Source organism: Camellia sinensis, chromosome 1, assembly GCF_055761805.1.
Source record: "Camellia sinensis isolate YWXY chromosome 1, ASM5576180v1, whole genome shotgun sequence".
In the NCBI taxonomy this organism is placed as follows: domain Eukaryota; kingdom Viridiplantae; phylum Streptophyta; class Magnoliopsida; order Ericales; family Theaceae; genus Camellia; species Camellia sinensis.
The window spans coordinates 178,608,775-178,631,682 of record NC_138961.1 but is presented as its reverse complement, the minus strand read 5'-3'; the positions used below and the strand labels follow the sequence as shown (position 1 = coordinate 178,631,682).

The following is a 22,908-nucleotide window of genomic DNA, read 5'->3' as shown; positions in this document are numbered from 1 at the left end:
TTGATAAGAACAAAATAAAACTAGGAGCCACTTATTTATTTGAAATCAAAATTTAAGCCATCTACTTCCAAGTCCCCAAGTTGTCTGTCGATTCCAAGTTGTCCTACAACTCATAATTAGCCCTAAATACATGCATCTCATGCAACAAAATGCATTGCAGACAATATACAGATAAAGATGTATCCACTCACCAAAGCAAAATATCAGTAATAATAATTCACAGACGCCCATACATTGAGAGAAGATCCCTTAGTTTCCTTGATTCAGTCTCCAGGCTGTCAAAGGTTGTGGAGCTGGGTATCCTCCAACTCCAATTTCCAGACTGTATACAGAAGAAAGATGTCACATAAGCAAATCAGCCAGGAAATTTTCATAATTATATTTCAAGGAGTATATCCAGAAGGTTTATGTTCGATCGTCTTTGGAGTTATTAAATTCCTCATCAGGAAATGGTTCTAGCCAGTGGGATAAAATGAATACGGCCCTTGATAGAGTGAACATTAAGAAGCCTATAATTATGAGCGCACACACGCACAGGCCAAAAAGAAGAAGAAGAAGAGAGCTCTTTAGTATTTGAATCAGACAAAGTCACACATAATACAAGTGCAGCCTGAATGACAAACTTTGGGAGAAGGGGATTGGGGGAGACCTTTGCTTTGCCTCTCTTGTGACCTTTTACATGGAATGAAGAATCCAAATCAATGAATAAAACAAGAAAGCTTAAGGCAAGGCATTCTAAATCCTAAACGGTCTTGGGTAGAACTCAACCTCCCAAAACTAGTTGTTTTAAGTCAAGGTGCTTTCACGGTCATATACTGCACGTTACTTTTGTATCCAGGCAATGTGACAGCACCTGTCATGTGCAGGCCTGGGGCACGCACCCTTTCCATTCCTAGAACTGCCTTTGATACCATGTTATAGAGTCTTCGGTACAAACTCAATGAAAAAAGCTAGTTGTTGAACTGAAGGTAATCAATCAGGACTAAAACCGTAAGTGTGCAGATACTGATAACAGGATTGGCATGAGCTTCACTGAAATGCCCAGTCCATGCCTAAGATCTGATTACGCCTCAAACATTTGAGGCCAGCCCTTGGCTATGATCAAAGAAAATATGAACAGGAGGCCAGGTGAGCCCAAACCATGTTAGCCCTGTTACCATCCATTGCATTAAGTATACAGCTAAGTCTTACCACAGTAGCAGGAATGTTCATCCTGGCAGAACTTCCAAGCCCAAGGATATCCTGCATAGGTATTATTGCAGTTCGGGCCACTGAAGAGAGTGCAGCTTGGATTAGTGCCCAAGAAATATCCTCTTCCTCAGTAATTGAAAGATACTTCAGCACCTGAAACAAAAGCACATGCTGTGAATATTGTTCTAACTTGAATATAGGCGAATTCACAGCTTAATAAGGATTTGTATTACATAATAATTAAAAAACTCACATTGGACTTTTCTTCTTGCGGCAAGATGTCCCACCAACCTCGAATCTACGATAACCAGAAACTGTCAGCAGCCTATGTTTACAAACTGAATATATATATATATATATATTAAAAGTTCCAAGTGTGCAAACAAAAAAAAATATTTGATATGCCCTTCCATGTCTAATCTAAACTATAAATAAATAATTAAAATGTGCCACATCTATGTTCTCTGGGTAAAAATCTAAATGGGGAGACAATTTCCAAAATTCTATGTTGAGAAAGGTCTCAAAATATGCCAAACGACGTTACCAAGTAAACAGTAACTCTCTTTTCCCACCAGCAAAATTAAATAAAACAAACAGCAATTGTTGATCAATACAATATTGACAGGCTTGTTTGGCATCATTTTGATCGCTATCATTTTTTGTAAAAATTTTCTCAAGTTTCTGAAAATGAAATTGAAAACAATGAAAAGTTTGGAAATCTTTGTTTTAATAACATTTTTTTTTTATAAGTAATCATTTTCATAATATTTTATTTCCTTATGAATCTGAACTTCTGAATTTTTTTTTTTATTATTATTTTTAAAATTGTTCTGAAAATGGGCTCTTCCAGGAATTTTTTCTCAAAATTAGTTTTCAGAAACACTTATACAAATTGCGTTTCCTCCACTGTTTTCACTGTCAGTTTTCAAGAACAAAACACACCAACACAGTTTTTCAGAAACCACCTCAGACAGGTGCCGCATTTTGCTATATTATCCCAAGTAAGACAAATCCATTTCCAAGACTAAGAAACACAAAGGCCAAGAGGATCTTACCGTGTCATTGTCATGAGTCCCAGTATAGACAACTTGATTGTACTCATGATTATGAGGCAAATGAGGATTATCAGCATCACTTCCAAAACCTGGACCAAAAAGACGAGAGGGACCACAATTTACAAACTATAAACTAAAGGTTGCTTCATCAATATACCCATAAAAAAAACATAATTATACAATAATGCACAAAATAACCACCAAACTGGAGGACAGCCATTCCAGGTGCCCCAATGGCTTTCCGAAGCTGAACTACATCCTCAGTGATTACTCCCTGTCACATGTCAGAACAAGGAAGAAATGAGAATAATTCCAGCTGAATTAACTTAATACTTAAAGATGTGAAAAATATTTCCTTGTGTGAGATAATCTGAAAATATTTACACTGATTCTGACTAATAAGAGAACAAATAGACTGAGTAGTTGGACATGAAAAAAAAAAAAAACTCACTAATGTATAGGACAGACAATAATGTCCTGACGGGTATGAAGATGTAATGAAATATCTAAAAGCCAAATAATAATTTCAGTAAAACTAGCAGAAGCAATACTGATCAAATCAGAAAACAGAAGAATCCATATGAAATTTTTGAGACCCAATATGAAGATTTGGGCAATTTTTAGTAAGTAAAATTATTCCAACAGCGCTATACACCAAAAACTAGATTAAAAAAAATGAAAGAAAATATATAGAAGAATTAAAAGTCCCTGGATCCAATCTGATGGAATCAGAACATACCAAGTCTTCTGCTGTTATATTAATCTTTCCAACATCTCTGAAGATGGCATCAAACAAAGATTTCCCAGGTCCCACCTACTGTCAATAAAAATTCATATGGAGTGGATTGTTGTGACAATTAAAGAAAATATCACAAGATCTGGGATTCAAATATTAGACCTTCCACTGTCCAACCATTGCAATTTTGGCTTCTGCATGTGTATGAGTCTATGAGATATAATATGGTTAAATATATAACAAGAATCAAACCAATTTATGAAAGTTCATGTAACCTCACCAGAAGGAACAGCCCAAAAGCCTGCAAATCCTCTAAAGTGATCTATCCTGAATTCATCAAATAGATTCTGTGCACGCCGTATTCGGCATATCCACCATGAAAATCCATATTTCTCCATGGCTTTCCAGTCATATAGAGGGCTGTTAAGTCAAAAGGTGAAATTACTTAGTAAGCAAGCTGACACATCAAGCCAACTGTCAAAAATAACTTAGGCCTCGTTTGGCAACATCACTTTTTAGTCTAAAAGCCAAAAAGTCACTAAAAAAACCAAAAAGCCAACGTATACCAAAAAGTGAAAGATTTCATTTTCTCTCTACTTTTTGCACATATTTTCGTAAAAAACTAAAAAGTCACATCATATTTTATCCAAAAAGCCCAAAAGTTACTAAAAAAGCCTGTTCCCAAACGAGGCTTTAGTGGCAAGTTAAATGTGCATACTACATATATATATATAAATTCAAATGCATGAACTATATGAGGGTAAACCGTAAAGGTGGTAAAAATTAGGGAAGGAACTACTAGACACCACTATGCAGCCTATGACAATTGCTGGTTGCAGTAACTAGTGATCTAGACATCAAAATCAGGTTGGAGTGGATAAAAATGTTTAAAATTTATGAATTGGGAAATAAAAATTAAATGAATAATTAGATTTAAATTTCTAGGCAATTAAAGTGTATAGGTATGATGAAATTTGAAACAATTAATCTTCAAAATCACATCAATAAATTTGATAATACAGTTCAATGGTAGAGTAAATTTGCATAGTATTTATACTTTGCAAATATATGAGTCCAAAAACAAAATTCACATCCTTTTAAGCAATCTAATCAAATCTACCATAAGCAAAGAAGAAAACCAAAACAAATCTCATCCTACTCAAAGACAACCAACATTATCCCACAAGCAGGCTTCTGAAATTAACTATGTACTAGATAAGAGAGACCTGCCCCATAGCTGACCAGTTTCACTGAAGGCATCAGGGGGAACACCACTAACAAGAAGAGGAAAGCCACTCCTGTTCTGCATGGCAATTGTATAGTTAGCGACTGGCATGAGGATGAGTACTTCACAAGCATACTTATATAGCAGTCATTGTTTATGAGTAACTACTCACCAGCAAAAAATGTTTCTTATTCGCCCAAACATCTGCACTGTGATAGCCAACATAAATGGGCATGTCTCCCATTATGCTTATTCCCTTTATCCGTGCATAGTCACGAACTTTTTGCCATTGCCTTTGAAACAAAAACTGTTGTGCGATGAATATGTCTATCTGTTCATGTGAAAGCATGAATTTGGTGGTCACAAATTATAACGGCCTCCAGAATCAACCAAAGGTGCACTGCAGAAGTTTGAGCACAGACATAGTCGAAGCATAAGACAGGACTTACGAAACCCTTTTTGCTTTGATAAATTTCTTCGAAGGCTGCAAGATGGCGATTTTTCAAGGGTTCAGGCCAATTATACCAGCTGAATGTATTTAAAGAGTTGTCAATAGCAGCAAAATAAGCTGCATCTTCAAGCCAACCTGCAAAATAGTGAAAATAATGTACAAAAAGGTAAGTATAGTCTCTTGAAAGTGAAAATCCCAAAAGATCAACTTAGTTATCATACTAGAGTATATTTAAGTATGCATTTGTTGGGAAAATGGTTTTGATTAAATGGTGTTTTGTCATCTTTGAGCCAAATTTAAGGTGAGTACCACACGTCCATTTAGTCGGGTCCACATTGTAAAGTATTCACCTTTGCATAAATGAATAACAAACATCTGTTTGCTCTCAACCATTAAGGAGTGAATGAGAAATTGACTCCCAAAATCACCACTTGATATTGGTTGAAGAATGGTAAATGATGCAATGAGAAACATGAGACAGTGACGATCTTAGAATCCGTTGATTCAAGAATGAATACTGGAAGTATGATCTTTCTTTAGACTCGTTGATTTACAAGGAATAGCGAGAATAAAGGCTCAACAATGATTGATTCTAAAAAAATAACCAAGGTTGGAAAGAGAGTATAAAACTCAAAATTATATTAATTTTCAAAAAACTTATGTTGCCCTAAGGCTTACAACCATTATTTGTAATAAACCTAATTCTTGTAAGACCATCTCCAATGGTTCATCAATTCTGTCATCAAATTTAAATTTAATGAAAAATACCTCTTTTCCTGCTTCAATGGTTTCATCAAATAAGAATCAAATCGAGGATATCAAAAATCTTTCACCAAATTTAGGACGCTGGGAGCATTCATCAAATCACTGTTCATAATCGTTGAATTTTCACCACTGGATGTCCCCCGGATGTCCTCCTGGATGACCACCTCTAGCAAAAATTTGTGAAAAAAATACATTGGCCGGTCGACCGGCCAGACATCCACCCGGTCAACCGGTGTTTTTGATAAAAGCTCAAAATTCTTCGTTGGAGCACTTAATATCAAATGGAGCTTTTACTCAAATTTGGCAGGAAAAAAAAAGATGCACCATTGGAGATGCTCTAAGATAAGAAACTAATAAAATAAGAAACTAGCTAAATCAACACAATTTAAGAAACATAATAATTCTATGATTCTATACTAAACGAGTAGATTCTTAACAAAATACTAATATCAAAATAAATAAAATAACATTTTAAAAATTAAAAAATCTTGTTTACATCAGTAAACTAGTATATCCCACATTGGTTTTATAAGAAAACTTTGTGGTGTTTATGTACTCCTTTGAACATGGGTTTGGGCCCTAAGGGACACTTAGTTTTATGTAATAGGAGGAACTACAGGGGCCTAAGGGAGCAAACCTTTCAGTAGTTTTAGGGCGCTGAGTGAGCACACCTACTCACAGGTAGAGCAATCAAGCACCTATAAAGCTTTGAGCAAGCAAACCGCTTAGGACTTTTAGCTGCGAGCGCTTGTGGGGTGCCAAGCTAGCAGCCAATTAAAGAAAGAACTCACGTGCCTATAGAATGTTGAGCGATCGGGCTCGAAGGGGCAACATATTTTTAAGTGAATTTAAAACTCAAAAAAGCAGAGTCCTGAGAAGGATTGGTGCCTAAATGCAAGTGAGACCCAAAGCAAAGATGTGCAAGGGGTTCAAATATGTCTTATACGTGCAGGTAAAAAAACCCAAGTCTTGTATCAACTGCCAAGAAGGATCTTTTCAAGTGGTGAACTCAAGCTCACTAGCTGAACTAAAAATCCTACCAACTCAAAACCCCAACAGTACATACTCTGGATATTTTGGTCATCCGAAATAACCAACCTAGCTAATAACAATCTTCCCCCTTGACATTTCCATGATGAAACTCCAAAAACAATACATGTACCTCAAAACAAATACAAAGAAATTACAACCCAGCCCAAGACAGCTGCAAATTTAAGCTAAGATGATTTCTTTGATAAAACACATCACTTGCTCAAAAAACGTGTAAACTTGTAACATCATCTCACCAAGACTGCAAGAAAAACAAAATTCACAGGAAATATGAAGCAAAGTAATGTAAATAAAGGAGGATACATATCAGCAAATACTAAATAATCAAATTAATGAAAAGAAATGACAGAAGAACATGATATATAGCATAAACTCTCTCTCTCTCTCTCTCTCTATATATATATATATATATATAATCAAATTAATGAAAAGAAATGACAAAAGAACATGATATATAGCATAAACTCTCTCTCTCGCCCCTTGTATCACAAAATGCTAAAAGGAGTTACAAAAAGAAAGAGAGGTCTTGCTATGTATCCCCATGATCCTCATCGGACACCATATCTTCCTCACCATGAAACATACGATCAACATTGTTGCTCCATTGCTTATTGAACCTGGTCTGCAGACAAGACACATCAGTCTAAAGATCAGCAAGCCCAGTGTCAAAGTCCTCCATCCTAGCATCAAGCCATTGTATCTTCTAGAGAATCAAATCATTAGTAGCTCGTTATGCTCCAATGAAGGGGAACAGCCACAGGAGTGACTGCAGCTGGAGAATCAACCTGAGCAGCACCAACAGCAGGACAGCCAGCAACACGTGAGACCAACCGGTCACCGTAACGGTGGCAGTGGCGCGGTTGTGGTTGCGAGGTGTAAAAGCCGTAGCGTAATGGTTGCAGTAACCGAAACCGTGAATTTTTTTATTTTTCGCACAATTTGAAAAAAACTTACCGATACTCACATTTTTTTTCCATGATCATATTTATTGGGTTTAAAATAAATATTGATCAATTTTTGTAAATTTTTAAGTATGATTCAATATATTTCATATTTTTAAATCACTATAAACTGAGTTTTTTAAATTTTATTTTAATAATGGACTTTATATTATACAAAAAATAATCACTAATTATTATATACAAGATAAACAATGACAAAAGTAAAAGAATAAATAAAAGCCTAAATATATATATATATATAGATTTTTTAACCAAGCCAAATAGATAATGACCACACTTATTATTATTATAATTATTATTTTTATTATTATTATTATCAAACAATATATAGATAGACACATACAAACAAAATGGTTGTGTGATAGTAGCTGAATAGAATAGCATAGCATTGGCTTTACAGTTTCAACAAATCACTAACATGTTCTTCATCTTCCCTCTTCTCTTTTCTCTCTCTCCATCGCTTGCTCCTCCATCTTCTCTCTTTATCTTCCCTCTTCTCTCTATCCCTCTTCCCCCATTTTCAGCTTTTTTTTTTTTTTTTTGTCTTTTTTCAAAAGAAGCAGTTCGGAACCGTTACGTAACGGTGTGTAACAGGCCGTTACGGCTGTTATGACACCGTTACAACCGCTACGACAGCCGCTACGGCCGACACATCTGTGAATCTCAATCACACTACAAAAGCGGCCGTAACGGGTGGCAGTAACCACCACAACCGTTACGTAACGGTTGCGGCCGCTTTTTAAAACCTTGCGTGAGACATTCTGATTGATGGTCCTCTAAGAAACAGGGATATGCATACAGGCCTCGGAGGAAGCAATAGGGACCTCATGAATGATATCAAGATGGGTTATAAGAGACCCACAAGGAAGTCCACAGTGTTGTACAGTGAACATAATGCGCCACATAAATGAGGAAGGTCAAAATTGGGCGCCTTGTTCTTACAGCATAAAGGAGGTCAGACCAGCCATACTGAACATCAGAAGTGTAACTATTAGGCTCGATGACATCCACTATTACCTTATTAAGAATCCTATAGCAGAGTGACAAGTAATGATAAGGAAGGACTTGGTCCTATGGTAAGAAGGTGTGCAGTAACTGAAGTGAAAGGGTAGGAAGGACGCTGGACTTTAGAGAGATGACAGAAACTGGCTATGTGACCACTTGTTCTGACGATGAAAGCCTCTCTTTTGATAGGTCTAGGGTAGTCCCACCCCAGAAGGACAAGACTCTCCTTGGGGTCAACATTCCATTTATTTTTCCATTAATTAGCCTTTATACATTTCTACGAATATCATCATCCATCCAAATAGGCCCAACTTCAACAAGAATCACTTCACACAAGTTAATTGTAATAAAGAGAAGATTACTTGCAATATCAAGGTCTTTACGGAAATCTTCAAGCTGACGTTTCAGTTCCCCTTCACTCAGAATCAGCCTCTCTGCAGCCTAAGAGATTCATATAGGAGCCTTTGTTAAACAGTAGTTCAAGCTCCAAGTTTTGAAATTAAAACAGGCAGTTCTATTTAAAAAGGAAGAACATAAAATTTTGCACCATCCATAACATATTAATTTAATCTAATGCCCCTAATATTCCAAAAGATATAAAGGACATAGCTCCCAGCCCCAAACCCACAGCACAAAAAAATATGAAGATTTTTTTTTGAAGTACAAGCCAAGGTCTAAAAACAGTGTGGAAAAAAATCCATTGACAAACAGAAATATAAGCCCTACATCTTTCATGCCCACTCAATTTGATAACGGGCTAATGCAGCAACAATGTCAATCCTATCCTACCACACATGGAATGTGGGATTTCAATCCTATTCCTATTCAAATTGTTGGTACTCCCCAACCCCAAGCAAGAATTTTGATGAAGGGTGATATATTTTTCTTGTACTTGTATACTCATTTTTTCCATGCCATTTGTGGTGTGTAATGCGTATTACCTTACATTTGATCACTAAACCTATAAATAAAGCAATTGAACAATTCTAAACCTCCATTTTTTCTTCTTCTTCCACTTGCCAGTGCAGGTTTTTCTCATACTCTTCAATCTTCCCTCTTTTTCCTTATCACGATGACAGAAACATAGGACACATGCATGGTGGAGGTAAAAGTAGTTGTTTGGGTTGTCCGACATTAGTGGTAATAGTTGGAATGGTGTTGATGGTGGTGAATATATTATAGAGTAGGGAAATGCAAATAACATAAATGACTTAGTTGTTCATCCACCATTAAAAAGCACATTTGGGAAGTAGTTTCTTGTCAAATTAAAGTTCATCCTACATTCTAAAATACAAGAAGAACTCGCAACAATAATTTCTTGTACTTTACCTTGGCTATCAAAGGAGCTTTGATGTCAGCAATAGTTGAGAATTGCACACGATCTCCATCTCTGTGAGGATGTCATGATGAGCGCAAGGCACATAAAAGACCGCAGAAATAAGCTAAATATTATGATCATCCACAAACCAAGACACTCACACTGGTTCTGGAAGCTCTTCCTTCATCAACAGACCATCTTTTACAAGCTCCTCGAGAGAAATCAAAATGGTATTACCACAATTTGCATCCTGAAAGTAATCATTAAGAATGGTCAGCCTCATTTCCATTACAAATGCAAGATATTAATTAAAATTGCTCCTAAATATTAAGGAAAATCATGATACACTTCACATCGCAATAAATGAACTTCTGTCCAAAAGGATTTAGTGAGTGAATGGATAGTAGATAAGAAATTATGAAAATCACAATAAGTGTGACTTGATGACTAAAACCACCTACTGGAGTAACTATGGCATTCCTTTCTAACAGTTAAAAGATAAGACGTACAGTGACGCTTGAGAAGTCCATTTTAACAAGTAATGTGATTTTTAAGTCCGTTGAACTAAATCAGTGCACTTGCCAAGCTATAGCGGCATAAATTATGAATAAATGGAACCTAACTGTGTTTAAAAAAACCTACTGCCTTTATAGATTTATTTACGGTTCCCGGTTTCGTAATGAAACTTCTTCAACTATTTTCTAGAAAATGAAAAAACAATGCTTAAGGAATTAAACATTTAAGTGAATTAGGAACCTGTCCTGAGTATGGAGATCCCCCCTCATCAGGAGGAACCAGAGGAAGAACCTGCACAACAAAAAATAAAAAAAAATTTCAATCAACATAGGATATTGGAAAATATACATGCTTACAAAAATATGACAATAATATCAAAGAGGAATTCAAAAGGAAATTTACAAAGAATTCAAAAATGGACCTTAAAACAGTACAATTTGAAACAAATTAAATTAGAAGAGAGCCTAAAACATCTAAAAATATTAACAACTATAAACCACTGTATACTTCTCCATTAAACTCTATGTTTGGAGGCAAATTTTATAGTTAAAGAAAATACTATTAAAACAAAACATTTATACAGGATTTTTCATCACAATGATGTGGCCGTGGCATTTCTATAACTAAATGTAATTTAAATGGGTAATTTGATCTAAAAGTTTCATCAAATTGAGGGAGGCTTCCGTTACACGTACACCGGACGACCAGCCAGTTGTCCGGCCAAAGTTGCCTATTGCCGGTTGTTTGATGAAACTTGAAAAATTCGCATTGAAACCTTGCCTATTGCCGGTTGTTTGATGAAACTTGAAAAATTAGCATTGAAACGTGTGATATCAGATGAAACTATTCATCAAATCTTTAGAAGAAACATGCGTGGAAATAGAAGCTCTCATTCTGTATACAAATTCTAAATCTATATATATCACTATTCTAAAGTTAATTAACTAGAAAGAAAGTCAAGAAGGCTAAAGAACATCTTTTCATTACAAAGCAATAAGCCCCACAAAGTAGAGTAGCAATTAATAAAGAAAACGTAAAAGAAAGTATTTTGGACACATAATTAACAATTTACAAATAGAATTTAAAATAAAATAAAAAAGGTCAATGTAATAAATTAAGGCATCAGCAGATTGAGGAGGAGGAGGAGGAGGAGGATGTGAAGAACGATTGGACCTGCCAGAGGGAGCAACCAGAATGGTTAAGCCAATCGAGGAAGCGAAAGGCCTGGTCCCCGAGGTCACCAATGCCGTAAGGGCCCGGAAACGACGTCGGATGGAGGAGAACGCCGGCTCGACGGCTGTCGTAGGGGTTACGTTTGGGAAGCCATTCCGTGTAGTCAGCCGGGAAGTCCTCTCCGACGACCACGGCGGCAGAGAAATTGGAATTCATCAAGTGCGTAGAGAATGATATTGGCCTCGTTTGGGGCCTAAATCGAGTGGACGAGAAGAGGCCAACAGTGGTATTGGGAGTGGTGGTGTTGGTGGGGGAGAAGTTGAAGAGTTTGGGAGGAGGAGGAGAGAGAGAAGGAAGGAGATACAGAGGACCATGAATGGCCATGGATCACCACGCGGATGGAGAAACAGAGAGAGAGAGAGAGAGAGAGAGAGAGCAAGAGATGCAGAGTAGAAAGAGCATAGAGATGGGAATGCACGTGAATTAGTGTTAATAGAGTAATGCTAGACACCAAGCCGGTTGGCTTTTGAGAGTAACTTTAGAAAAAAAAAAATTAAAAATTTTGTTTAATTTAGTGAATTTAAAAAAAAAAAATTAAAAAGTATTCGGCAGTGCTACGTAGCTCGAAAGCTACCCTTCGAATCCCCCTAAACCCTAAATGACACCGTTTTTGTTTTTTTTGTATTTTTTTTTTTTTTACAGAAGAAGAAGGAAGATCAGAGAAGAAGAAGGAGGAGGAGGAGGGACTAGAGGGGGCATAATATTCGGGGGAGGAGGAGGCGGAGGCGAGGGGCGGGGGTGGGGGCGGAGGCGACGAGCTGACGATCGGCGAAGGCGACAAGCTGCTGCTACGACGATCGGCGGCGAGCTTTCTCCCTCTCTCCTCTTCCCTTCTCTTCTCTTTCTCTCTTCTCTTTCTCTCCCTTTGCAGACTCGAAAATGGAAGGAAGAAGGCTCGAAAATGGAAGGGAAAAAAAAAAAAAGGCTAATGCCCAAAACGACGTCGTTTTGAGCATTAGGGGGATTCGGGGGCAAACTCTCGAGCTACCAAACATTATTCAAAAGTATTTTGTTTGATTTAAAAAGGTTTTTTTCACAATTTTTTTACTTTTTAGGTATATTTATATTAGGTATGTCTAAAAAGTAAAAAAAATTTGCTTAAAATATTTAAAAAATTCAGTAAAAACAAAAAAATACGAAAAATAAGAAAGTAGAATTTTCTGAAAAGTGTTTTTGAAAAAACACAACCAAGTATGGTGATTATTTTTTTTTATTACATATCAATTAATCATTTTTTCTCTCTCCTATTTTCTTTTTAATCACTTTTTTTTTCACATATATCTAGTCAATTATAACAAAATATCAAATTATCTCAAACTCCCATACTCCAAAACTATTTTCAAAATATACAACTAAACAAACTAAAAAAAATTTAAAACTCTCTCTAATTTTTTTGAGTAATGTTAGGTATCATGAAAAAAAAAATCATGAAAGATTCTCCACCGATAGATTAGACATACAAGAAAACACTACACACTAATCAAAGGAGGAAAAATCTTCATAAAGAATTTCATGATTTTTTGTTTCATGATTCCTAATATTATTAAATTTTTTTGGAAAATTTATCTCCTAAAATCAAACCAAACACACTCCAAATATTTTACTGGGTGTTTCATCAAATATTTTATATGATATGTGATTTATATGGAAGTTTCACACTCATATAAAATATTTAATAAGTGCGTTTGGTTTTAATTTTTTAAATTAAATTTTTTGAAAATTGAGTTTTTTTGTTTTCGTGTTTTTTTTTTTAATTTTTAGTAAATATTTTTAAAATTTTAAACAATTTTTTTACTTTTTAAAATGCACCTTACTTAAATGTATCTAAAAAGTAAAAAATTTGTAAAAAAATATTTTAAAAAATTAAAAAATAAATAAGAATACAATAAAAAAATGTATTGAATTCTCGTATTTTTTTTATATTTTTGGTATTTAGTAAATTTTTAAAAGATTTTTTCACAATTTTTTACTTTTTAGGTATATTTATGTTAGCTATGTCTAAAATGTAAAAAAAAAAAATTGCTTAAAATATTAAAAAAAATTAATAAAAATATAAAATATAAAAAACAAGAAAATAAATTTTTTTAAAAAGTTTTTTTTTTTAAATAACTTAACCAAGCAAGCTGATATTTTTGTAAGTATTACACTATTGCTTTCATTTGGGACTTGTGAGGGATGTAGCGAGCATCAACCGGGCATTGGATCTGGCTCCCCCTCCCCTTCAATTTTAAATTAAAATCAAGGTCATTTATTGAAATAGTCTTAGAGAAGGGAAAATTGGTCTAGGGTCCCTCTCTCACTTTTCATAATGGAAGAAATTCACAAAATTATTTTTTGATGTCTAAAGTCCCTCTCATCTATCACAGAGAAATTCAGCCCCCTTCCTTTTGTCTACTCTCACGCACACACACAGACATGTACATACATACATACAGAGGCGGTGAGTAAGCTTGATTTGAGTAGAGAGAAAGTCGAAGTTGATCGATTGCGTCGGAACAGTCGCTGTTGTTACAGTCCGGCACCGGAGGCTAGGGCTTGGAACGAGGCGTGTCTACGGCCTCACAACCGGATCGGCCATGCTTGGTTCTGCCACAGACCGCCTTGTCCTCCGTCGTCTTCCTCAGCCTCTGTGGCCCGATGTCAAGGCAGACAATGTCAAGGTCGTTCTCGTTCGAAACACCTTCACTAGAACCCAATCTCAAACCATTGGAGTCTGGCAGTGAGGTTGCTGATTTGTCACGACCACATAAGCAACAACATAGTCATTATACTCCATCACCAGAACCTGAAACAAAACAATTACTTTTTCATAGCTAGCCTCTCTCATCGCTTTTTTTTCCTTGTCTTTTGTTCATCAATATCAGTTCCAGAGAAATTCAAAATTTCTCTGGAGATAAATTCATAGCAGAATTTCTCTGTTGATTGGTTTGAAATGGCAAGAGTAAATGGAAATTTGAAACATCAGTACAGCCACTTACAACAGTAGCAACAATGGTGGAGGATCAAACCCACAGCAGAGAAATTTGAAATTTCTTTGGAGTCCATGAAATTGTGATTGAATTGTGATTAAAGAACTATTAATTTGTTTGTGCAGGAAATTGTGATTGAATTAGTAGCAGTAGAACCAAAGATAAATTGATCAAATCAGAGTTTTATAATTCCAGAGAAAATTCAGAATTTCTCTGAGTTCAACCCAGAGAAAATTCAAATTTCTCTGTTTAGTAGCTTCTCACCTTGCAAATTTGCAATGATTATGTGGGTGATAAAGTTCCTAATAGACAAAGCAGTTCCTCTGACTTGGGACTTGGCGGACATTCTCGTCATCTCTTAACTATGCAAAACTGTGCGCGCGCGTGTGTGCATGATACATAGAGGGAAGTCGGTACCGTGCCTATTTAGTACTTGTTGCCTTAGTACATCAGTTGGCCTTCGCTTCAAAAATGTTCTTGTGTGTGCTTTTATTTTGGGCTTATGCATGATCTGTTGGTGGTACAGCAGCCAAATGTGTCTGTTTATCCATGCAGTTAATCAATGCTTGCAACAAAAAAAAAAAAATCATTTTTTTGGCCCAAAAAGAAGGGAAGTGATCATTTAAGTATTGACTGAGTTGTGTATTGAACTTTCAACTTTCTCAAGTGTCCTATCTTTGGAAGGAACCAAGGAGTTTTTTCAAATATGATTAGACAAAGTGCTACTAATAATGAATTTTGCAGTGATTAATATTCTATGGAGCTTTGGATGGACCTGAAGCCCATTGCTTGTTGCAAAAGTGAAAACTTGGGGCTGTCAACATAAAAGCGTGGCTTCAGAATTTAGGGAACAATATCTGATATGGGCCTTTAAGAAACTTGCTACTTTGTAATTATGGAAGTGGTAACTAATGATTAGGAGATTTGATATGAATTTGCTAGTCATTTCTTTTTTATTATTATTTCTCTTTGTTAACCTGTAAATTGCATTGAATGATCTTATATATCGAATGAATATGCCATTTGTTGTATATTGAAAACTGGTAGGTTATGAGTATTTTGTTTCAGTTAAGTAATTGGGATCAATTAAGTATTTTGTTTCATTTGAAGTTGAAACCAGATAAATTCTCTGGTTTTTTAACTAAATTTTATCTGGGTTAAAACCAGAGAAATTCTCTGGTTTTTGAACTAAATTTTCTCTGGGTTAGTGTTGAGGAACTTTAGACATCATGAAAATATTTAATATCATTTATACTATAAAATCATAATATCAGGAATCTTAAAAAAAATACCCCCTTAGAGAATAGACGTAACTATATTGTGGTTAGTGACCTATTATGTTAGGTGATTAAAAAATATAAGAAAAAAATGATAAATAATAATTAATTAAAAAATATGAATATGTAATATTTTGAAATTATTTTATAATTTTCCTTAAAAGCAATAATATATATAAATTAGATAATTTATTATTAAGATCGATAATATTTCATGTTATTAAAAATATTTATAATAAAATTAATATTAAAAGTTTAAATAATATCTTTTATAATAAATATGAAAATTTTGAAGATTTTTTTTTATTTTTTATTTGTATTTTTTCTATTTTAATGAGAATAAATAATTTATTTTCAATAGTGCATGGGTAAATCATCATGAATTTTGTATATTTTAATGAGAATAAATAATTTCAAATGAACAAAATATAGCTTTAGTTTGACCAAATAGTATCCCATTCTCTCTCTTCCTTTTTTCCTTTGCAACTGTTTTTTTTTTTTTTTTAGCTACATCGAAATAGAAAACAAACGAACAAGGACTAGATCCTAACTCCCTGCTCAGAGAGGTGAACAATATCCGCAATTAGCATACTACAAATTTCCTGTGGTGGTTCATTAACAATTAGTAGCTCAGTTGGTTGATTTTCACCAAATTTCGCCATAGTATCAGCACATATGTTGGCTTCCCTCCTGATGTGTTGAATTAAGCAGTCACAACCTCTCAAGATAATGCATGCATCTTCCACAATGCCCCTAAAGGGGCATCTTTCACCTAGTTCTTCACTCAACAAATGTATCACTTGCTCTGCATCTGTTTGAATGATTACTTGATTGAAGCCTCGTTGAAGAATGATTGTGAGTCCCTTGTAAACAGCCTAAAGTTTCGCTTCAAGACTGGTGCATATCTCTAATCTTCCATAGTAACCGCTACTCCATGATCCTCTTTCATCCCGGAATAGCCCACCGAATCCACCACCTCCTCCATTTCGGCGAGTACTACCGTCCGTATTGAGCTTAATTTTGCCTGTACTTGGACAAGACCACACAGTTAGGCTCTTAAATTTGAGGGGTTTTGTAATGCCTAAATTGAATGCTTGAAATATTGCCTTAGCAAAATTTGTTATACTGTTCACACTCTCAAAAATATGTGTATTTTTATTTTCAAAACCCTTTTGTTCCGATTTTTCCAAATAGTCTAGGTTGTGACTAGAAACAAGGAATGGAGTTTGTTTGTCCCTTTCGTATTCCGAATGAACCAATCTTTCCAAGACAAATTAAGCATATTGGAGTACCATTCTTTGCTAAAAACTTGACACCAAACCTGCACAACTTTAGGACAGAATCGTAATAGATGTTCAATGTCCTCTACACTGTCACAACAGGGGCAGCTCGGGTCATTAGTCAGACCCCTCAATTTTCTCATATGATTAGTGAGAATCTTTCCATGAAGTATAAGCCACACAAAGCTCTTAAGCTTCTGAGGAACCTTAAGCTTCCATATCCAACTCCAATCCCCTTCCTGGCTTTGGTGATCAACAATCAATTCATAAGCACTTGATGTAGAGAATTCTCCATCTGGGATTATCCTCTACATTTCTTGTGCGGGGTGGTTGGATTTTCAGGATTTCCATAACCAAAGGCAAGGGGAGGAGAGTATGCATCAGACTCACATCCCATTCACCATAATCATCAAGAAGGGAATCCACAGTAATAATTTCAGAGTTAGGGCTTTGGATATCAGGTAAACTCAAGTCCTTATCAAGGACCCCCTCGCCACACCGCCAATCTTTCCAGACTCGCACTTTGGATCCATTTCCAAGGTTCCATCTCACTCCTTTCACAAGGAGTTCTCTGGTATTAAGAATGCCTTTCCAAGTATGAGATATATTCTTTCCTTTCCTCTTGTTAAGGAGGGAATGCTGCCCCAAGTATTTATTCTTGAGCACTTCCACCCATAGACAATTTTCCCCTTTTAACATTTTCCAACCCAACTTGGATATGAGGGCTAGATTTTGATCTCTGGCCCTCCGAATCCCAAGACCACCATCTTTTTTCATCGTACACACAAGATGCACTTTCCTTTTCTTAGGGGTATCACCCCAGAGAAAATTTTGGTTTATTTTGTCAATCTCATCACAAACTTTCCTCGGGATCTCCATGGTTTGCATGGCATAGACAGACATAGCACTAGTAACAGATTGAATCAAGATTGCTCTCCCTGCTAAGACAACATTCCTGATTTCCACTGAACAAGTTTTGCCTTAAGTTTTTCCAATATATAATTAAAATTATCTTTGCTCACTCTGGTATGAAGTATGGGAACCCCGAGGTATTTCCCTAGATTTTGAGTTAAGGGAATACCACTCATATTACTCAGATTTTTAGCTCTTCTCCTTGAAATGTTAGGAGACACAAACATATGAGATTTTTGTAGATTGATCTTCAAACCAGAAATAGCACTAAACTCGTCCAAAACTTTCAAGATGGTGTTACAGTTTTGTTCATTGGCTTTAGCAAACAAGATCAAGTCATCCGCAAAAAACAAATGTGATATATTAGGACCATTCTAAGACAATCTAAGATCAGTCCACTCTTTCTCATGCACCATTTTGCTAATCTTGACAAAAAGCCTTTCCATGCATAACACAAAAAGATAGGGGGATAAAGAATCCCCTTGTCTTAAAGCCTTTGATGGTTGGAACTCATCAAGGGGTTCACCATTCCATAAAATAGCAGTACTCACACTAGTGACACAAATCATAATCATGTCCACTAGACGCTCATCAAAATGAAACTCTTGCAGTGTTTGTTTAAGGAAGCTCCAAGAAATGTTATCATAAGCCTTTTCAAGATCCACTTTAAAAATCATGTAGCCCACCTTATCTTTTTTCTTTCTCAAGGTGTGTATGGCTTCCTGAGTAATGATAATGTTATCATGGGTGGATCTACCCAGAATATAGCTACTTTGATTAGGATAGATGAGGTAATCCAGGAGTGGCCTGAGGTGGTTAACTAGGATTTTGGATATGATTTTATAGGTTACGTTGCATAGACTAATTGGCTGGAATTGTTTCACATTCTCAGGATTAGTGACCTTAGGAATAAGTGCTATAAGAGTTCTATTTATCATAGAAGGAATAGAGCAAGAGGCAAAACAATGTTGAACAAATTCAGTCATAGACTTTCCCACAATATCCCAAAATGTATGGTAGAAAATGGCTTGGTACCCATCTGGACCCAGGGCTTTGAATGCTTTGATGTTTTAACAGCCTTCCAAATTTCAGACTCAGATACATCCCTATTCATCTCAACCTCATCCTTAGGGCTTAAGTTCTTAGTTAAATTATTCCAGTGGTCAAGACAAATAGTTTGTGTAAAGGCAAAAAGATTTTGAAAATGAGTGTTGACTAAAATTTTTAAAACAGTGGGGTTGTCCACCCAATCACCCTCATTATTTTTCAAAACTTCTATTTTAACCTTTCTTCTCTTAACAATGGTGGATAGGTGGAAGAACTTAGTATTTCGCTCACCTTGGGTAATCCAATTCACACGAGACTTTTGGAACCAAAGCAATTCTTCTTGGTATAGCACTTTGTTAAACTCATCTATAAGCTCATTTTCAAGATGATGTAAGTTATGAGAATAATGTTTGGCTTGGGAAATTTGGATTCCATTGATCCTACCAAGTAGCCAACATATGCGTCTAAAGATATTACCAAAAACATTTTTGTTCCAATCCTTAGCCACAGTTGTCATACAATCCAAATTTCCCAACAGATTATGATTATTGTGGATAGGCCAACTGTTTTCAACAACTGCACGGAATCCCTCACAGGTAATCCAAGCAGCTTGGAATTTAAAAGACTTACTGGGAGGGTGAGAGGAGGACATACCTTGAGTGTGGACAATGAGAGGAGAGTGATCCGAATATGTGCGAGGCAAATTTCGAACATAGCCTTCTGGAAATAATGTTCTCTATTTTGTGTTATAGAGGGCTCGGTCCAATTGCACCATAGTATTAGCCCACCCTTTTCTATTATTCATCCAAGTGAGCCGAGGTCCGACACATCCTAGATCCATAAGATTGCAGCTATTTACCCTATCTATGAATTTCTGGCTTCTTCTTTGGCTTTGACTGGAGGTTTGGCTTTGAAGACTTAAGAGACTCATTTTTTCAACTGAGCTATAGTAGTCATTGAAGTCCCCTGCTACCATCCACGGAGCTTGAATATTCTGCACAATTGTGTCCAAATCCTTCCAGAGTTCATCTCTCATTCTGATGTTTGGGCTGGCATAAATGGTAGAGAGTACCTAGTCGGGATACTCTTATCGTGAGATCGTAGCAGTGATCATCTGGGAGCTTGCTTCATTAACTCGAAAATTAACTTGACTAGGATTCCATAACAACCAAATTCCTCTACTTCTACCAATCAAATCTACGTGAGTTGATGCAGTATACCCGAGGTTATTGAAAAACATACCCATTGTGTTCAATTCTACTTTGGTCTCCATGAGTATAAGCATGTCAGGTTTATGCATTTGCACTAATTCACGCAGATTCCTTCGGAATCGATCATTACCCGCACCCCTACAGTTCCATAGCAGTAGATCCATGGATGACATTTGGAGGGTTGGCCAGTTCTCCGTCTTATAAAGCCCCAGGATGCTTCTCACACATTTCTGGTTGGCCTCCATTGCTTTCGCTGGTTTCACAAGCACCACGTGTCTCACATTGTGCGAGTTTATCTCCCACCATGGTTGAATAAGAAGCTTCACTTCTTCTAGCCACCAATCTATTCCAACGTGTTGATATACTTCTTTCCCGCGTTCCAAAAACAGCAAAGTTCGGAACTGGTTCACTTGATGCTCTGTCACCAGAGTGTTCTCGGAAATTTCTTCCATTACTCCTGGCCTCTTGTGACTCGTGTATGTCTGGTGGTTTCCCTCCTTGAGCTTTTGGTCGGATTGCTGAAGGTTTTCCACCTACCGAAGCAGACGAACCAGATGGGATATGGAAGGTAAGGGATGACTTGGGGCTAGTGAGAGAGTTAGGGTTTGTTTGCCTAATGAAATCATTTGAGCTAAAGGCTGAACCCTCTAATTGGATAATGGGTTGTTTAGTCTGGTGATTCTTCCCATTTACACTTGTCCCTTATTCAAGACCCAGCCCTAAAGCTGGCCTCTTATCCTCCACGGATTGAACTGGGTCCACATCCATAATAGGGGATTTCTATATTAGGGTCAACAGTGGTCCCTTATTTTGGGCATAAGATGTATCTTCTGTAGTAATAATGTGGCCCATGTCTAGCTCCATATAATTTCTCTAGGCTTTACTGCTCTCACCATGATCTTTTTCTGATTGTAGAACTTCAAATCAGTTGCTCTTATAGTATTGGGCCTTAGGTTTGTGTTTCCCTTGTTGGGATTTCCTTCTGCTAGGTGCAATAGTCCACGGCCCATACCCATTTTTCTCTTCCTCTGTGCAGGTTTCCTTATTCTTGTTCCCACTGGTTCTTGATGAACCTGGCCCAATATCTGAACCCGGTGCGCTAACGGTAACATTTTGTGTTATCTTCTCTGGCTGTATCACCGGAAATTCAGGGCACTTATCTTTCCGATAACCCACGTGACCACAAGAAAAACACAGCGTATGTAGATGTTCATATTCCACCATGTAGTGGTATCGTCCAATAGTTGGATGCGAAATAAACGGTTTATGCAGGTCCATTTCAATGCAGACTCATGCATGTGTCCCTCGTGCTGCCATAGCAGTGTTGACATCAACCTTTAAGGGTGTACCGAGTACCTTCAATATATGATACAGAACTTTTTCATCATAATATTCGATGGGGAGGTTGGGAAACCTAACCTAGATTGTCGTTGTGTCCTCCTCTGCCTCATCCGATTTAAAATCAGGTTGCCATTTGCGCACTGTCATGTATCGATCTAACACTACTGTAGACACCTCATTTTTTACTATCCTCAAGACTTGGACGTCATCGTTTGAACACTCAATGATCATCCATGTTTGTGTTCGTTTTGAGTTCCCGTAGGTCTCGGTCGCGCGCCTTGCCGCAAGATCTCTCAACTTGTCTGTTTTGTGCTTGGTTGTGGACCAAGGACTTGTGTTTTTGCTTCTGAGGGAAGATGGTGGCTTGTTGGCCATCCCTTCAACCCATCAGCCAAGGCATGAAGCCATCAGCCTTGTTTTCTTTCCATCGGTCAAAAGTGTTGGCCGATCGACACTCTTTTTAGTCGATCGACCCTTGTGTTGGTCGATCGGCCATGTTTTCTGGCCAAACCCTGTTTATCTGCTTTATGCAGATATTTTATGCCAGCTCCATACACGTGTATACACGTGTATGGAGGGATTTGCCCCTTTGCTTAGCTTCCTCAAAAAGCTTTGCTTTTGGTTCTCTATAAGAGAGAACCATCTCCTCCCTCCTCAAGGGTTCAGAAAATTGAGTCTTGAGTGATACATATACTTTTGTATCTATATTCCTTTGTTTGATCTTGTTTTGTGCTCTAAAGTGTAGTATTGTCTTACTATTGTACACAAACACACACTAGAACACCATCCTCTTGGCGCTGAGGTCCCTTAAGGTTGATTTCAGAGTTCTTGGAGTGGTTTAAGCTTGGAAAAGTTGCTGGAGCCTTGTTCTTGAAAGTGTTCTTTAAGGGTGAGTATTCTTGCTTTTAATACCCCTTTCTTGCTTAAGCTTTGAGACCTTCTTGCTTATTGTTTTAAGCTTAACTCTAAACTACAATAAGTTCTGATTTTTGATTCTTTAGATCTTTGTTTAAGATCACTTTTTGGTTTGGGGTTGTTTCCCCCCTCTTAGGCCTTATTTGGCCTTATTCTTGTGCCTTCTTTTTAAGTCTTAGGATCACCTTGTTTTGGCCTTCCCACCACTAAAATCTAGAGGGATTTCAATAGTGGGGATGGTGTTTTAACGTTCCAAAAAGGAGAGGGTCATCCCCTCTCCTTGTGTTTTCAATATTTGCCTTAATATGCCTCATGTGTGAGCATGTTTGTTAAGTTCATGTTGGCCATATTTTAGTATGTATTTGTGGCTATTTTTCTGAGGCTCACCACTATTTTTGTTTGTCTTGGTCATTCCATACATGGTTTATACATTTGTCGTGTAAATCACA

The 22,908-nt window shown here is 36.6% G+C and overlaps 2 protein-coding genes across 5 annotated transcripts; both read right to left on the bottom strand.

Annotated features, from left to right (window-relative positions):
- DPE1 (disproportionating enzyme) lies at positions 1-11,952 on the bottom strand. Of its 4 annotated transcripts, none has more exons than XR_014341351.1 (16): positions 11,448-11,943; positions 10,515-10,565; positions 9,920-10,008; positions 9,770-9,830; positions 8,803-8,881; positions 4,657-4,793; positions 4,380-4,538; positions 4,209-4,285; positions 3,263-3,402; positions 3,145-3,176; positions 2,986-3,060; positions 2,427-2,520; positions 2,247-2,335; positions 1,445-1,529; positions 1,192-1,344; positions 1-322 (listed from the first exon to the last, which is right to left on the bottom strand). XR_014341351.1 is itself a non-coding variant. In XM_082889613.1 (16 exons), exons 1-16 carry the CDS (start codon positions 11,829-11,831, stop codon positions 218-220), a joined length of 1,749 nt encoding a protein of 582 aa, XP_082745739.1. In that variant the 5' UTR covers positions 11,832-11,952; the 3' UTR covers positions 1-217. The 4 variants fall into 4 exon arrangements, 2 of the variants coding, with proteins under 2 accessions (XP_082745739.1, XP_082745734.1); XR_014341352.1 differs by having other exon boundaries at positions 2,448-2,520; XM_082889613.1 differs by having other exon boundaries at positions 1,445-1,489; positions 2,448-2,520; positions 11,448-11,952.
- A 6,367-nt stretch (positions 11,953-18,319) lies between these two features.
- Positions 18,320-18,931, bottom strand: LOC145821114 (secreted RxLR effector protein 78-like). The gene has a single exon (XM_082917693.1). The coding sequence runs from the start codon at positions 18,929-18,931 to the stop codon at positions 18,320-18,322; it is 612 nt and encodes a 203-aa protein (XP_082773819.1).
- Positions 18,932-22,908: the final 3,977 nt, after the last annotated feature.

What these genes read in the sequence shown, in the direction of transcription:
- DPE1 (XM_082889608.1), bottom strand. Translation starts at nt 11,831, where the DNA reads ATGGCCATTCATGGTCCTCTGTATCTCCTTCCTTCTCTCTCTCCTCCT. An exon ending in GAAGAGCTTCCAGAACCAGT is followed by an intron (nt 9,831 to 9,919) that starts GTGAGTGTCTTG and finishes ACATCCTCACAG; the next exon opens with AGATGGAGATCGTGTGCAAT. An exon ending in TGAACATTCCTGCTACTGTG is followed by an intron (nt 323 to 1,191) that starts GTAAGACTTAGC and finishes TTCTGTATACAG; the next exon opens with TCTGGAAATTGGAGTTGGAG.
- LOC145821114 (XM_082917693.1), bottom strand. Translation starts at nt 18,931, where the DNA reads ATGACTGAATTTGTTCAACATTGTTTTGCCTCTTGCTCTATTCCTTCT.